This window comes from Zootoca vivipara, chromosome 6 (assembly GCF_965207765.1).
Source record: "Zootoca vivipara chromosome 6, rZooViv2.hap1.1, whole genome shotgun sequence".
Classification (NCBI taxonomy): Eukaryota; Metazoa; Chordata; class Lepidosauria; order Squamata; family Lacertidae; genus Zootoca; species Zootoca vivipara.
The window spans coordinates 29,707,381-29,723,536 of record NC_142589.1 but is presented as its reverse complement, the minus strand read 5'-3'; the positions used below and the strand labels follow the sequence as shown (position 1 = coordinate 29,723,536).

At 44.3% G+C, this 16,156-nt stretch overlaps 1 protein-coding gene across 2 annotated transcripts in view; it reads left to right on the top strand.

Annotated features, from left to right (window-relative positions):
* ZNF423 (zinc finger protein 423) overlaps positions 1–15,123 on the top strand; it is a 308,380-nt gene extending 293,257 nt beyond the window's left edge. For both annotated transcript variants that reach the window (XM_035120989.3, XM_035120988.3), the window contains one exon: positions 14,425–15,123. In XM_035120989.3, the coding sequence (XP_034976880.1) occupies positions 14,425–14,454 (30 nt within the window). In that variant the 3' untranslated portion in view covers positions 14,455–15,123. The remainder of the gene's footprint in view (positions 1–14,424) is intronic.
* The last annotated feature ends 1,033 nt before the right edge of the window (positions 15,124–16,156 follow it).

The window sequence follows — 16,156 nt, the reverse complement described above, 5'->3', positions numbered from 1 at the left end:
CTAGGCTGTCAAGACGCAGCTGGAGCAAAGAGTCCTCTGCATCCCACAATATTAGGCTCTCAAAGCAAGGCTGCAGTGGTGGCATCTCCTTGGCATGGCTTTGCTCAACAGCAGATGTGATTAAAGGAAGCCCACGCTGGTCTCAGAGAAGACCCTTCTGTGCCCTTATTTGGATGGATGGTAGTAGCAGCAGCCAGAGGCCTCTCGAGCCCAGGAAGGAGGATTTGGATAGGGTCAGGCAGAACAAAAGAAAGGGGCATAGTTTAAAAATAAAAGAGGAGGCCCCTTTTTTACCGGAGGGAAAAATCCCACCCTACTCTGTATGTTTCTACTTGGAAACATAGATTGCACAAGCTCGTGAAGAATTTGTGAGAGATTATCAATGAAAATGTGACCTAATATTATTTATGGAGGGTCATTTGATCACTTAGTAATAACACAAAAGCGCCCTTGTACATATGGGCCTGGTTCACACGTTGTGCTAAACCAAACTATGGCTTAGCATGAATGCAAGTGTTCGTAGGCTCCTGGAGAGGAGATAGTGGCCACAGTGTTCCTCCTTCATCCTTACTTAGGCGTATGCTGTAAACCAGACCTGAGCTCATGGTTTAGCTTTCCCCGAACAAACCATAACCCATAAGTCATAGAATGAACCTTGGTTACAACTTGTGGTTGGTCCGAAGTGAACTCAACCATGAGCCCAGGTTGATCCTGCTCCGACGTATTAGTTTCACTTACATCAGTGGTTCCCAATTGGATATCCAAATTTTCAAAAGTAGGGGGTGCATGGCTTGACTTTTGAAAAACAGGGGGGTTGCAGTACTTAGCTAATTGGGAACCACTGCCTTACATCAAAGTGGGGTAGCAAATGTTCAGTAGAAAACAGCGATTAAGCCATACAACAGGGGAGAGGAACGCTAATCTGCTTCTTGGAGGGAGATGTGAGAAGTACCCGGCAGGATCAGACCAAAGGTTCATCTAGTGCTGCACAACAGCCAATCAGATGCTTTTAGAAAACCCACCAGAGGAAGATGAAGGCAGCAGCCCTTCTCTACTGCTGCCGGCCTGCATTTAGAATTCAGAGGAATGCTCCCTCTGAAACTGGAGGTATCATACAACTATCATGACTAGGCACGCTGCACGCCTGAAGTAGTTGGTATGGCTGATACTAGCCCAGGTCTGAGCTACATTTGCCTTGGCTAAACCTTTCATGAGCTTTGATACATGCTGGAACAGTCAGGAGTCTGCTTTACGGCGCTGTAATGGTCAGCTTGCAACAACTGTGCACCACCCATAAATAGGAAGAAACAATAAAGGCTTGTGAATTGGCCCTGGGACTTGCATACTGTGGGACATGGTAACAGCTGCAGCGTGCAACACAGCAAAGATACGATGCTCATCTGCCATTGTAATGAAGTTACGGCGGCCTTGCAAGCGGAAAACGCTGGCCCAAATTCAAGGGACAGATGGAACGGGAAGCTGCAGAATTCAGATTAATTAACCAATGTGACACCGTATCTCATGGCTTAAATAAGGATTAGGGGTGCTTTGCTGCAAAAAGTCATTGTCCCCCATTTGGTGCTAGAGCAGTTGTTATGTATTCATGCTCTGATGCGCCAGAAAAATGCAGATTGTATCTAGATTATGTTTTGTATTAATGGTTCATATTCCGGTTATGCAGGCATGTTCTTTGCCTTCCTTTGCTCATTATTTTCTGGTTAACTTGGTTTATTTTTCACTATATCTCACTGCAAGTTTCTATATACTGAATGTCATCTTGCCCACTATGGATTTTATTTGAAGTGGCATTCATATGGAAGGTGGTTAACCTGTTAATCTTTACAGAGCAATGGGACTTTCTTAATTTCATCATGCTACTCCCTTAAAGGTGCATGTTTTCAGTATAAGTACATGATTCACCTTATTTAGAAATGTGCATCCAATTGTGTTGTGTGTGAAACCTTGGAGTCAGGCTGATCGTCAGATGTTCGCACATCAGTGCAACCCTGGACTGCAGAAGTTGTAACTGAATGTGCAAATACACCATAATGTTGCTGGCTTTTTGTGGAATTAAGATTCCATGTAATGCTTGCTTTTAGAACTGTAAAGTTTGGGGTCTGTGAGGAATCACACAGAGGATTATAATTACGTAGGAAGTTCTCCCATCACGCAGCACATTATAGCTGAGTTATGGGGCTTATAGTAGCTTTCTGTTCACTAACCCCATGATCTCAGCACTCTTAATGCAAAAATGCAGTTATCCTGCAGCACTGACTGCTGTAGGGCAGGGCTAGATAAGAAGGAAGCTGTTCATGTAGCCCTGAACCCAAACTGTGTGGTGTAAATATGGGGTATATTTACTTCCATGTGCCTCAGTTGCCTCTCCCTTTGCTAGGGGTTTCCAACATAGTGCCCTCCAGATGTTGTTGAACTACAATTCCCGTCATCATGATCCTTGGCCATGCTGGCTGTTGCTGCTTAAGGTTGTAGCCCATTAAATACCTGAAAGGCACCCCATTGGCAACTCCTGCTCTGTAGTTAAGTTTTAACTCCAAACTCAGTCACTAACAAGGTTTGGAGGGAAATAGTCTCCCCTTAACAGAACACTTCAGAGGTGGTTTATTTTCATAAGAACATAAGATGCTGCTGGATCGGGCCAGTGGCCCATCTAGCCCAACATCCAGATGCATGGCTATCATTTAAATGTTCTCTGCAGCTATTACATGCCAACATTAAATTCAAGGCTGATAATAGTTTGGGGGAGGGCGATTTCTTATCTTGTCCAAATCCTACCCAGTTGCCGTCTCACAGTTAAGCAGCTGAACATCAGTCTGTGTTGGGATGGATGCAAATTATTACAATGTGTTCAGCGGTGCATGCCAGCGGATCCGAGATCAGAAGCCAGCTCTTTTGTGCGTGAAGCCGTTCTTGAGAACTTCAGACCAGGGCAAGGAAGGAGGCACGTTGGCAACTCCCCAAGAAGATTGTGGACTGTCCAAGTTGAGGTTAAAAGGGCAACAATTGTCAACAGAACCAGCCTGTGTGCTGGGATCCTCCATTGTCTGTCTTCCTTCTCCACTCCAGATAAACAAAAAAATCCATTACGCAGTCAGATGGAAATGATTTAGGGGTGGGGGGAAAGAATGACACAAGTGCTAAAGATTTCTAAAAATATTCTATTGTCGTGTGCTTCTGACAATAGTAATTTAATTTTGGTTCATTTCTCCTTTTGCATTTTGGGCTGTCGGGCAGGAGATGCAAGGTTCATTCCTGAGTTTGTTTTGATCTTCAGCATGGGGTAACCAAAAGTACAAACTGGAGACAGGGTGATGAATCTACCTTTGCAAGAAAAATTCTCTGGAGCCCACCTTCTCTCGAGACGGGGTATTATTAGTTGCCTTGTTTCAATAGGTGCCTGAGTGAATCATAGTGTGTTTACATATATCCTCTCTCTCTTTCTAACAGAGAACTTCTGCTTATCTCTTAATAATGTATTCTCTCATGTTTTTTTATTTATTTCCGAAGCGCTGTGTTAAGGAAATTTTCCCTAGGGTTGTGCTTTACCTTCCTTCACAATTGCATTTTTCCAGTGGGTTTTAAAAAAATAAAACAAAAAATAAAATAGGGAGACCGCAGTCCTTGTAATGTGATTCTTAAAGGTGTCTCCGAGACAATGCCTGCTCCAGCTATGTATTAGGAAGAGATTGACTTGGATCCTTTCCTGATAACTCATCCTGGGGTTCAAAGGGACAGTAAAGAGAAATGGGTAGCTGTGCCAGGACTTTAAAGACATGAGCTTAGCACAGCCATTTGTTCTAGGTGTTAGAGCTCACAAATTGTGCACAAATTGAGTTTCTTCATTCATTTCACTGGAGGACACAGTGCACACTTCTTCGTAGGTGTGAATTTGCTAACCCCACGATTGAAACACATGTACAAGAGCCACATGTACATCATAGAACACAAATATATATGGGTTGAGGTCAAGGGTGTCCATCCAACAATGAAATCCCTTATGTTTGGCCATTGATATCAATGGCATGCTATCTTGTCATTGGTCAAGGCTCTTGAAGGCAGTGCCTAAATCTAGTCCCCAAGTTCAGTCACTGGACCTAGGACTAGAACTAGGCGTTGTATTCAATGTTAAAAGTCACTTAGTGGTATCCTTGTTGCGCAGACAGAACGTTGTTGTGCAGTGGAAAACAGAAATACCTTACTGCAGATTATTGTGCAACTGATTGCGCAACAAGAATCAGCTGCATTAACCAAGTTGAAAGTCAGGCTCCTGTTTTTTAAAGTACTTTTTTAAAGTCCTTCTCCAGGCTCCAGAGCCCCTGACACTGCCCATAATTCCAGGTCCATAATCTCTACAAATACCAAGCAACACATTGAAAATAGAACTGCAGAGTCTTTCCCGCCAATCAACTGCACTCTTCTCATCTTCTCCAGCCAATAGTTTTCTCTCTTTTCTCCCCTCGCCAGGGAGGCATCATGATGACATCAGCACTGTGTGCGCACCTGTCTCTCGCCATGCAGCTGAGAGCCCACTGAACAGCTGTTTGGCAGGAAGCAGGTGACAAGACCTGCCACACCTGCCCCTGCCCCTTTTCTGCATTCCATTGCTATGGAAGAACATCAAACTAATGAGCTCTGAGCAGACTGAACTTGAGCACATTCTAACCAGTGTCAGCTCATCGCTTAATTCTATTATCACAGCACTGTGTGACTGTGGAACATGGACAAGGAGAAACAAAATGACATGGGGAATTTATTCTTAAAGAGAGAGAGAAATGTTTCCTGAAATAATGCCTTGCTGAAAGGTATTTCCTGGAGAACAATTACTCTTCACCCACCCCAAATGTAAGGTTTACTCCGGGAAGCACCAGGCTTGAGGGGACCCCAAACAAGGTGTATTTCAGTGCCTCCCCCAGCCCTAAAGTGGAGGCAGAGGGGACGGGCAGCAGTGGGCAGCAGAAGGACTGGATGGCAGGGCTGGAAGCAGCACAGCACCCACCACCAAGTGCTCCCACAGTCCAGTGCTGTGAAGAAAAGCACTGGCAACTGTAGCAGGCTGGCAGCTGTAGTGGGCTCTCTGAGACCCATGGACCCTGGCATTTGACCAAACGTGTTGGGTGCTTCAGCTACCAGCAGAGCTGCTTCCAGGATTTGGGGGAGGGGCTTGGACATGGGAGCCCATACTGTGAATCATCCATGGCTCATTTCCCTGTCTCCTATTTCGTTAAGTGCATGGTGTGCTCCCAACAATGGATGGGTTGCTTGTATTTTGAACCAAAAGCTCAAATTCCATCTTCGACTAAGGCAGAGCTGCCAACACAGTGGCCTCCAGATGTTGTAGACTAGGGGTATTATGTGCTGTTTGATTGCAGGTGCTGCAATCAAATGGCGAAGTCAGATTCACATGTACTGCATGTTGTGATTCCTGCTTGTGAATGGATGCAGCATTTAAAGGGGTTTGATAGGACCCATACTAAAAAATAATGTATTTGAGCTCCCCTCTTAGGGATTTGGCTTTTCTTCTAAAGAAAATGCAAATAATGTGAAAGTAGGGAAATTCCACATTGCGAATCTATGTAATGATTGTGGTTTGCGGCTTTGTCAAGTGATGCGCGGAATCTAAATCGTGGCATAATCTGCCATCACATCACTCCCTTGTAAAGTGTAGCCTCCAGATCAGGCATCCCCAAACTTCGGCCCTCCAGATGTTTTGGACTACAATTCCCATCTTCCCTGACCACTGGTCCTGCTAGCTAGGGATCATGGGAGTTGTAGGCCAAAACATCTGGAGGGCCGCAGTTTGGGGATGCCTGCTCCAGATGCTAGTAGGGCATTTAGTAACACCCAAGTATCCGTAGTCAACATCATGCCCTTCAGATGTAGTTCTTGAACTTGTTGTTTAGTCGATTAGTCATGTCCGACTCTTCGTGACACCATGGACCAGAGCACGCCAGGCACTCCTGTCTTCCACTGCCTCCCGCAGTTTGGTCAGACTCATGTTCATAGCTTCGAGAACACTGTCTTGAACTACATTAGCCTTGAACTAATTCTTGAACTACATTAGTCCTAATCAGCATGGCCAGTGGTCATGGATGATGGGAGTTGTAGTCCAACAATGTATCTGTTCAGATCAACCCCCCTCCCCCCTTTCAGATATGTATATATGCCCTTTCAATAAATCCACATTTGAAATGTTTGGGAATTCTGTGTTTGGGAAATTTCGAGTTTTATTCTCACTGAAGAAATACATATGCAAACACACACATACGGATTGCTTTGGCACAAAGAATCCAGAGTTTGTTTGACATAATGTACAAGAAGTGATAAAATAGCAAGCTTTGGAGCTGCACAAAATACTTCGAGGAGGTCTGCACCAGCAGTCTAACTCTCCCAGCACATCTGTTACATGCTGCCAATCATAATTCCAGCTAGAGGTTCTCCCATCCCGCAGGACTTTAAACCTCTTGAACCTCCCTCCCTCCACTTTTCATTTTTCTTAATTTCCATCTAACACCCTGCATTCTATGGTTTCTGAGCATGCTCACTGCGCCCCTTTTTTGGGAGGGGCATTGCCCCATTAAAGCTTTTATTTATTTTCCTGTTTTTACAAACATCAGGGTTCCCCCCAAACAAGCTGATCCTACCTTCTTGTTTCTCAGTGGCTCCATTCCTGTCAGCACTAGCCGCCTGAGCTTGCTTTTAGAGGGAGTAATTTGGGATCATTATTTGAAACCAGCTTGGTTGGTCGCCTTGGTACACAGGGATGCTGAAAACCTTCCCCATAGCAATAATAAAGATGGTGCTGCATTCATTATTGTTCCATCAGTGTACATGCTACTTTTTAGAGAGGTATGAAAATATGTCTGTGCCCTCAAGATGTTGATGGCCCTACGTGTCAACAGAGGGAGAGACAGCATAGCATGAGTACCTGGGGCGGGGGGGGGGATATGCAGAGAGAAAAACAGCGTCACAAACCAAGGTTTAGTTTCGGTAAGGTATGAGGACTAACAGGTAGAGGCAGAGACTTCATGGGAACAGTGGATTTTAAAGCAAGGGGATAGAGAGAGCTTGAGAGCTACGCAAAGAGAGCCTTTGCATTCATCTAGAACACTGGGATCAAATCATCACTTTTCTTGCCATTTGTGAAGACTGGGTTATCTTGTATAGCATCTAGTGGGTTGTTGCACTTCACTTATGATAATGACCTCCTTTTGGATGCTGCTGTTAAGAATCCACAATTAATAATTATATTGGACTGTAATGATTGGAAAGAATTTGGAATTTGGACTAGAATGGCAGCAAGAATCGTTACTCAGAATCCTCAGATTTTGAAGCATGGGAAGTAAAAAAATTTATGATTTGGTATAATATTTGGTTTAATAGATATGTATTTGTATAATTTGGAATAATTGATATGATATGATTGGTTTGTAAGTGAAAATTTAATAAAAATTGATTTTTTTTTAAAAAAATCCACAATTAATCAGTAGGCCAGTCCAACTCTCCTCCTCCTCCTCCTCAGCTTTAAGGGATCCTCCAAATAGAACTAGAAGCTGCAAGCTGTCATTCCTAGAAGACCCCACCCTGCTTTTCCCCCCAAGTGTTGCTCTATAGGTTAGGATTAATCCCTAGCAGCTGAGAAAGGAAATTAGGGTAGGCCACATATTTCTTGGGAAATTGAGAGCTAGACAGATAACGAACCACACTTGCGCGTTACCTGGAACAACCGGGCTGGGAATTGATGCCTGGGTTTAGGAGAAGCTCTGGTTACCCGCTATCAGTTTTAATGAAGTGTGTTAACTAAATTGGATTTGGAGTACTCATTGAAAGCTGTTTATGGCACGCTCTTGAGTACATTTACCATTTTGTCGGAAGTGCATGCTAGCGAGCATATGAGTCTTTAAGACAGGCCATCTGTTAGTGTTAGACCCTTGGATAATTGTCAGGTCGTTCTAAAAATAAGCATATATACAAACTGCCCAACAGTGCAAAGGTGATTTCCCCCTCTCACAATTTCCTTCTATGACAGAGAAAAGGGGTGGGGAGTGGGGACAGCACAATGCCATGAGTGGTCATTCTGCGCTCTCAGCTCTCCCCCACCCCATTTTTTTCTGCAGGCTTTTCTGATTCGCAGCCCCCTCCCTGCTGCAAGCCGGTTGCTGCCTGTCACATCTCAAACTTTGGATTAGCACAGTCCCAAACTAAGGCTCTTGGGAGTGGGGCGGGGGGGGGGGTCCCTGGAGGACCCCCATAATATAAGCTTTGCTGGCTGAGGCAAGTACTTTCCCCTCCAAATGAAAAATATCCACATGAAAAGCCAAAGCACAAAAGACCTCGATCCTCATGATGGGTTTGTTCTTAATTGCATCAAACAAACAATAAAATGTAATGGGTAACATTTGCAATTAAGGAAACACCCGGAAAGCAAAGTATTGGGGGCGGGGGAATGATTAATTTAGGTTCTAGATGCTGGTTTTTTTGTTTAAGGTATATTAGGCATATATTAGCCGTAAGCTAGGAAGCCCCAGTTGAAACCTTAGGTTCCATTGTCTATCAGGAAACAGAGGGTGGGGAAGATGTCTGCCTGGGACCCTAGAGGGCTGTTGTCAGCCAGAGTAACTAACACCGGTACTGGGCTAGAGGGACAAAGCTGAGACACACCCTAAGCCCACCTAAATAGGAAGCTGCCTTATTCTATCCTGCTCATTGTTTTCCACACTGACTGGCAGGAGCTCTCTGGGATTTTAGACGGGAGTCTTTTCCCAGCCCTACCTGGAGATCCCAGGGATTGAACCTGATGCTCTGCCACCAAACTGTGCCCCGTCCCTAACTATCCGTCTCTGTTCACGTGAATGCAGCCTCGGCTGAGTCCATGTTCCTTCACCTAGATTCCAAAATCTCCAGCTCTCACCAGTAGACCCTACCTGGCACACGGAAGAAGCATAACAGATGTGGAGCACACCATCAAATGGACGTGTTGCAGTCTCAAACCACCATCACTCCCCTCCCGGTAGCATTTTAATTTTTTTCACCTGCTCCTGTTGTAGTACTCCTGTGGATTGCTGGCAGAGATTGTTACTGCAGGGTGGAAGATTCCCAGCTCGAGTGCCAGCTTTTTAGCTGTGCTCCATTTCCGCCCCCCGCCCATGCCTCCACTTCGCTCTTCCGGCCTGCCAGCGTTGCCTTGCTATGCTTCTCCGTTGGTCCTTTTAAAACCCACTGCCTTTATTGCTGTTCTGAAGGCAGAGCACGAGCGTCATTTAGACATGCCTTTTTAAAAAATACATTTAGTATATGCTCAGTAACAAGAATAAAGTTGTTCTTGAAGGTGGTGTGCTCACCGCAAACATATGTTCTGAACTTCCATAAGGGGGTAAATCACACCGGGTGATTGACTGGCATATGCATTTTGCAAGGTGCTGTTCACTTAGTCTGAATCTGCTATTTAGCCCGCAGGTATGAATGAAAGAGGAGGTTCAGCCAGCCAGTAATATTTTTAAAATGTACCGTGTGGTGCCTTGTAATCATATGGGAAGGTGAATGGCTACCTATACCACCTGGTCACTAGTCATGTTGCCAAAATTCACAATTACCTGCCTTTAAATATGCTTATAATGTTCAGGTGCATTATGAGTTGAGTGTCATTTAATCTAAAGTTATTCTCTGGCTTGGATTCTAATGTGCTCCCCTGGCAGCTTAAGCACTGCAACAGTTGTGACTCAGGCCGCAGAGACCTTGGGAAATGTAATTTTCCCAAGGCACCCGATCCCCAGTTGCCCTGGAAACTATATGCCCCATCTCCTGCTGAGCATATGGTCATTCGTGCCACAATGGGGGACAAATTTCAGGTGCCTAAGTGTGATTAATTGGGATGCCCACCTAAGTTCAGAGGGAAGGTGGTTCCATAATACAGGTGCCACTGTATTATGGAACCACCAAGTTGCAGCAATAGAGGGGCAGCTTTTTTGGGGGGGGTGGTGGTGGCAGGAGATGGCTTACCCCTGAGAAGCAGTTGGAGAATTTCTCTTCTCCATAGATAAATTTGGTGAAATGGTACCCTCCACAAGCTCCAGACATCCCTGCCAACAAATAAGGGGCAGAATTCTGAAAGGCCATTTGTGCAAAGCTCTCCATACAACCCACAGGGCTTCCCCAAGAATAATATTATATACACGACTTTCTAGTTTTATTCATGGCAAATGTTACTCTGAGGCCCGGGGACCAATGGGTGGCATGACAATCGGCTGAGGCCGTGGGTTGTTAGGGAGCTGAACAGTGACCCCACTTGTGAATTGCTGTCAAATTTGAGCGTAATCAGCCTTGCATCTTTGCCCAGCCTCTTGCTTACGAAAACAGCATGCTCTTTATATTAGCTGTGTGCAGAAGGTATTATTAACCTGTGTATGAGAAGAGAAGGTTCACAAGGAGAGCTTCATTATCAGATTTAGAGCCGCATACCATTCTGTTATTGACCTGCCTGGTGTAATCAATGCGGCAGGCACACAGGTTGGGAATCATGTTCTCGGCCTGTGGAACGTACGCCTTGCCGCTAGTGCTGATTGTGCATTATCTTTTAAATGATACTGCCTAAATAAGTATGGATCTGCTGAGTACCAACAGCCCTCGCTTCGACTGGAGAATGCTAAATCTTTTGCATTTGCTCCTTTTAAGAAAAATGAAAAAGTTGGTATTAGGCTGTCCGAAGAAATTGAAATCTACGGCCAACAAGAAACATGGCTGCACTGAGGCAAGCAGGCATATGTCAGAAGGAGGTGTAGTAACATGAAACATGCGCTGTTGCATTTCTGATGAGGTCTGGTTTCTTGGGACATGAGGTGCATGGAGTGGGTTGAGAAGGCAATAGGGAATTTTGGTTGTGGGTTGTTGTTGTTTTTAAAAAAGTTGAATAGAGAATGAGTTTGAACAGCAATGGTTTTGCCCATGTGAGTGCATGCAGGAAATGTCTGCACAGATGGAGAGTCCAGACCAGGAACTGCTTTTGCTGCCCTGAGAATATTTGCAGTTTCCCAGGGATGTGCCCAAACTGACAGTGTAACTGTGTTTTCATGTGCAGCCTAGTCATGGCAAGATAGGAAGATGCTTTATAGCAGGTGAGACTGTTTGCCTGCTCAGACTGACCGCAGCTCCCCACTGCTAGAAATGGTAGGTGGGCAGAGTGGCAAGCTTGTAGGCTTCCCCTTTTAGGGCATCTTGCCAGCCACTGTGAGAACAGGATGCTGGACTAGACGGGCCATCCGCCTGATCCAGTAGGATCGTCTTGAGTCCCTGTGTTATTACAAGGCTGTTGACAGAGCTTGCAAGCCAAGTTTTAAGAGCTTTAGGAGAGGTGTGTTTGGCAGGAACACAAGAAAGGTATGTTGGCAGCGCTTAGAGGGCTGGAACTCACTTCCTAAGGAAGCCAGTTTAGCCTCTCACTTCATTGGCCAATGCCAGCAGGTGAAAACCTACTTGTTTAGACAGGTCTTTGACTTGCAGAGGGGGCTTCCTCCTCCTTTGATGCTTTTATCTTCCTCTACTATTTATTTTTAAAGCTTTTTTAAAACAACAACAAAAACATTTATGCAACAAAATTCAAAACCTTTACAGAAGAGAAGAAAAACAAAGGAGACAGCTACTCTGGGTTGTATCCTATATTATTGCCCTGCCCTTTAATTGCCTCTTGCTTTTATTTAGTGTGGCTTTCTTTCTTTTTGTATTTTTTTAAGTGCTTATTATCCTAAGCCGCTTTGAGCGTCCTTTATGGAGAGCTGGGGGTATACATTTAATAAATGAGAACGTTAATAAACTCGAAAGAGGTTTTGAAATAGCTGTGCCAGTGAGAAACAGCAGAATTTTAAATGTCTTTCTCGATCTAGGCTGGGGAAGCTTCACCTCCCAGATGTTGTTGGGCTACAACCCCCTTCATCGCTGACCATTGGCCATGCTGGCTGGGGCTGATGGGAGTTGTAGTCCAACAACATCTGGAAGGCCCCAGGTTCCCCAGCCCTGAACTAAATGCTCACCATTGTATATAACTGCAATAAATGAACAGCCACCTTCTCCATCTCATTCTTGGTGGAATTGCCCTGCTGTTTTGAAGCTCTGACTTCTCTTCTACATTTAATTTATTTTTATTTTTTTGCTGTACCTATTTTTCTACATAGCAGTGTTTTATGCTTGCCCCCCACCCCTTAACCTTTTGTCATGTGGTGTGCAAAAGAATGAGCACTATTATGTGTAGTTTCATAAGAAACCCACTGGCCACAATGCATGCTAACAACTTTTGATATGACTTAGAAATGCCACGGCACTTGTGACACCTGGTGGTCACTCTGGGGAAGTGCACAGTTCAGCAACTTCGTGTACAGTATTTAAATGGGGTCGCCGCTACCTCCAGAGACAAGGCCTGCAAATGGATCCTCCATTAGTTAGATGTTGTCACCAGACAAATTTTCATTAGACTGATGTCATCTCAATAATAATGGATTCAGGAGGAGTTTCCTGTGCAGAGAATAACATTGAGTTGCTTAGAAAGAAGTGAATGATCTGTAGAGAGTTAAATATATTTGTGTGTTGGTCTGATATTACGCTGATGTGAAAGAGTAGTTGGACAGCTCTGCAGATAGGCATTGCAAGGCAAACATTTAGGGTTGTTGTATCAGTTAATTTAGGATGCATCCTTATAAGGGAACTAATTCCTAAACACACAAACACACATAATCAGGAAATCCAACAACCTGCCACGAAACCTTTGTGTCGCAAAGGTGAAAAGGCACAGAAGCTTTGACCGAAAGCACATACAAATCCTTCTTAGAATGAATGGGCAATTTAGTGGTGACTGGCTTGAGTTCAGTGGGATGCAAGCACAACTCTTTTTCTCTGAATTAGGACCACAATCTTCAGTTTGCTGGAGTAGCTTCCACTCTTGCAAGCAAAACTGGCACCCACTTTTGTAAATTATTGGTTCAGATCGAATCCCCCTTCAGTAGAATGGAAACTGAATGGTCTCTCATTCCGTGCCACCAGATCAGCATGAGATCATGTCTTTCAATGGATCTTTGAGAAAAGAACTGTGTTTGGAGGAGTTGTAGACCTGATTGCAGAGTGTTCTGATGAAAGGGAGTGGCCAGGAGATCTTTCCAGTGCTTCCTGGAGCTGGAGATTCCAGACGCCGTCCCCGAGGTGCTTGTAACTCCGAGACATGACTTCCGTTTGCATTAGATTGGATATGCAACTACTGCACATTAGAATTTATTTAGCCTGCTGGCAAATGACAGACAGGATGTCTGAACGCTAATGTCTCCCTTGAGGGGAAGTTGCAGCTCCCTTTATGAAGGGATGGAAGCTGATTGCAGAGGTGTGTGGTAAATGCCATCCTTTCACTAAGATCGAACCACTGAACAACACAGCCACCTTCCTCCCCCCTTGCAGTTAACCCCTTTTTGCCGTGAAATGGACACCGGCCAGAATACTGCACTGTCAGCTGTATCCAGCACTAGTCGGACTCAGAGTAGAGCCACTGACTAACTTAGATCCATTAAATTCAGTGGGTCTGCTCTGAGTAAAGCCCAATTGCTGGCTACGGCCTTGTTTGTAAAAGTTGGGAGCTTTTCAAGTTCAAAGTTCAAAGCCCCTTTGGGTACCCTGTGCAAGTTCCCTTTACTGTGCACCTGGGGCTGCTTCCTTAATGGCAGGAGCCAGGTGCAGCCGGATGTGCCACAGGGGAGGCGCATTGACCCTCTCAGTCATGCCGTGAAGCTCAGGAGGCCTGTGCGTACCTTCCCCATGCCAAGTTCAGGATGGGCCAGAGCACAGCAACTGGTGCGCTTCTCTTGCCGAAGTTATTTCTCCAACTGTCGAAGTGTTGTGAGTTGCAATCTGGCGTCCCTTTCTGCCAAGACTGTCTTATTTGCACCAAGTGAGAATAGCGAATGCAGATATGGCAAAGGCGGCGGCGGCAGCAGCAGCAGCCTGTGTGTATGTGTGTCCCTGTGCAACAGAGAATATTGTTTAATTGTTACAGTTAAGGAAGTCCCAGAAGGCAGGCACCCCTTGCAGAGCGTTACCACTTTGCCTAAATGCAGCGAAATCCTCACGGTGCTACTTGGCTAACTGCAATCCATTTCGTTGTGTGCTTCTTTCTCCCCCCCCCTTTTCTTCTTCCTTAAGTTCATGCCAGCATTAACAGATCTATCAGTACAAAGCAAATGTGTCACATTGGCAGCTGTTACTTAGGAGCATTCTCTCTTTCTTTCTCTCTCCCCCCTCCTCTTTATTGCATTTTGTTCTGTAATAATTGCAAAGCTTTTATGTTGAGTTCCGCATAAATGCGACTGAGTAGGAGGGTACGGGCTTGCTTTCTATTATTCTGCCCCTCACGCATGTCTCCTTTTCCCCATCTTTTTCCAGAACCACACGTTGAGCCAGCACGCTCAGTGAGCCCCTGGCACTACAGGACACCTCTCTGCAGAAGACTTGACGGAAGCTCAGTGGGGAGGACCATTTGAACATTACATCCAATCAAAGTGTCATTTGCAACCCAGATGTAAAACTCTAATGATTTGGCCATGAGGCGCTGCTATTATAAGCAGCTGGAAATGAATATTAATGGAAGAGATTAAAAGTATTCCATGCGCAGTATTTTTTATTGTCCTGCTTGAGCTTAGTGTACTTTAAAGCTTCTGCTTCTGACTGAATTTATAGTTGCTAGATAGGAATCTGCTTTGATGCTCTTGCCCTTTGTTGCTTCTTGTATTATACGGATAGTCCAAGATTTTAGGAGTGGTTTTTTTCCCCCTCTTCCCCTTTCCTTTAGTTTTTTCTTCCCCGTTTAACTGCTTTTTAATTGCGATTTTAGGTAATTGTGCATCGTGATGTGATGGCTTGGCTATTGTCTGAATATTTTTTCTACACTTTTTTGGGTTTTTTTTTTAACAATTGAAGACTAATGCTTTGATTGGATTTGCCAGTTCACCGGACAGTGATTAAAAATAAAACCCTATGTAATGAATATCATCGGTTTCAGTGCAACTGGATGGTCTGCTTTATAAATGTGACTTAATCTGATTGCATTTAACTAATACAGTTCAATAAAGGGAATACATTGGATGAGTGTTGGAGTCTTGAAGTCCATGTACTGCTGCTGTGTGTGAAGTATGGTGGAGGCAAATATCTACATGCAATATAACTTACCAGATGGGATATGTCTCTTAACCCTAAAAAGGTAAAGGGACCCCTGACCGTTAGGTCTATGCTAATCTCTTGCCCATAAGATTTGTAATGAGGGAAGCCAGGTAAGATGAATTAGAAAATGTCTCCTGGTTCTTTGGTTATACAATTCTGTGGAACGTGACTTAAGCCTCTGGAAATTCATTATCTTGCCGAGTTGGCAGACCTAACTCTGGGATTCTAATCCCTTGCGTAATATATGGAAATGGTTTGTAGGAATAGCCATCCAAATTCCAATAGGAATATATCTTGTGCTTGAGCTGTACATGAAACCCATTCTAAACATTAATATCTAACTAGTGAATCAGGAACACTGTGTATCATGATTCCTGACATATACTGTATTACACACTCATTCTAGGGATGGAAGAGAATTTCATTTGGTCTTTCTGCATGGACCACAGAATAATTCATTGTGCTTTGGATTTCTCATTTTTCCAATTTTGCAATACAGTTCATGGCTCAAAAGTGCACCAAAATGCATTGTTTAGGATAATACAAGTTTAGAAATGCAAACACTGGGACAATACATATTTTGAGATAAAATGTGCATCAAATATTGATGCATGAATAGGACAGAATGGGTTTATGAGTGAATTCCGAGCTATCCATCTTTTATTTATTCTATGGACAACTCTTTACAGGACACAGCAGGAGTTAATTTTTGAAGGCCTGTCCCATCTGACTGGGTTGCCCCAGCCACTCTAGGTGGCTTCCAACAGAATATACCGTATACAACCACAACAGAACACCACACATACACACAGATGTTGTTGCTGTCAAAAGAAGTAGGGAGCATACCTCAGTACCAGGAAAAATATACAAGGTGGCCACACCACACTCTCATTTCACACAGATTGCCTGCACATTTCCCCCATAACTTTCTTTCTAGGAGGACTAGAGACTTTCTTCT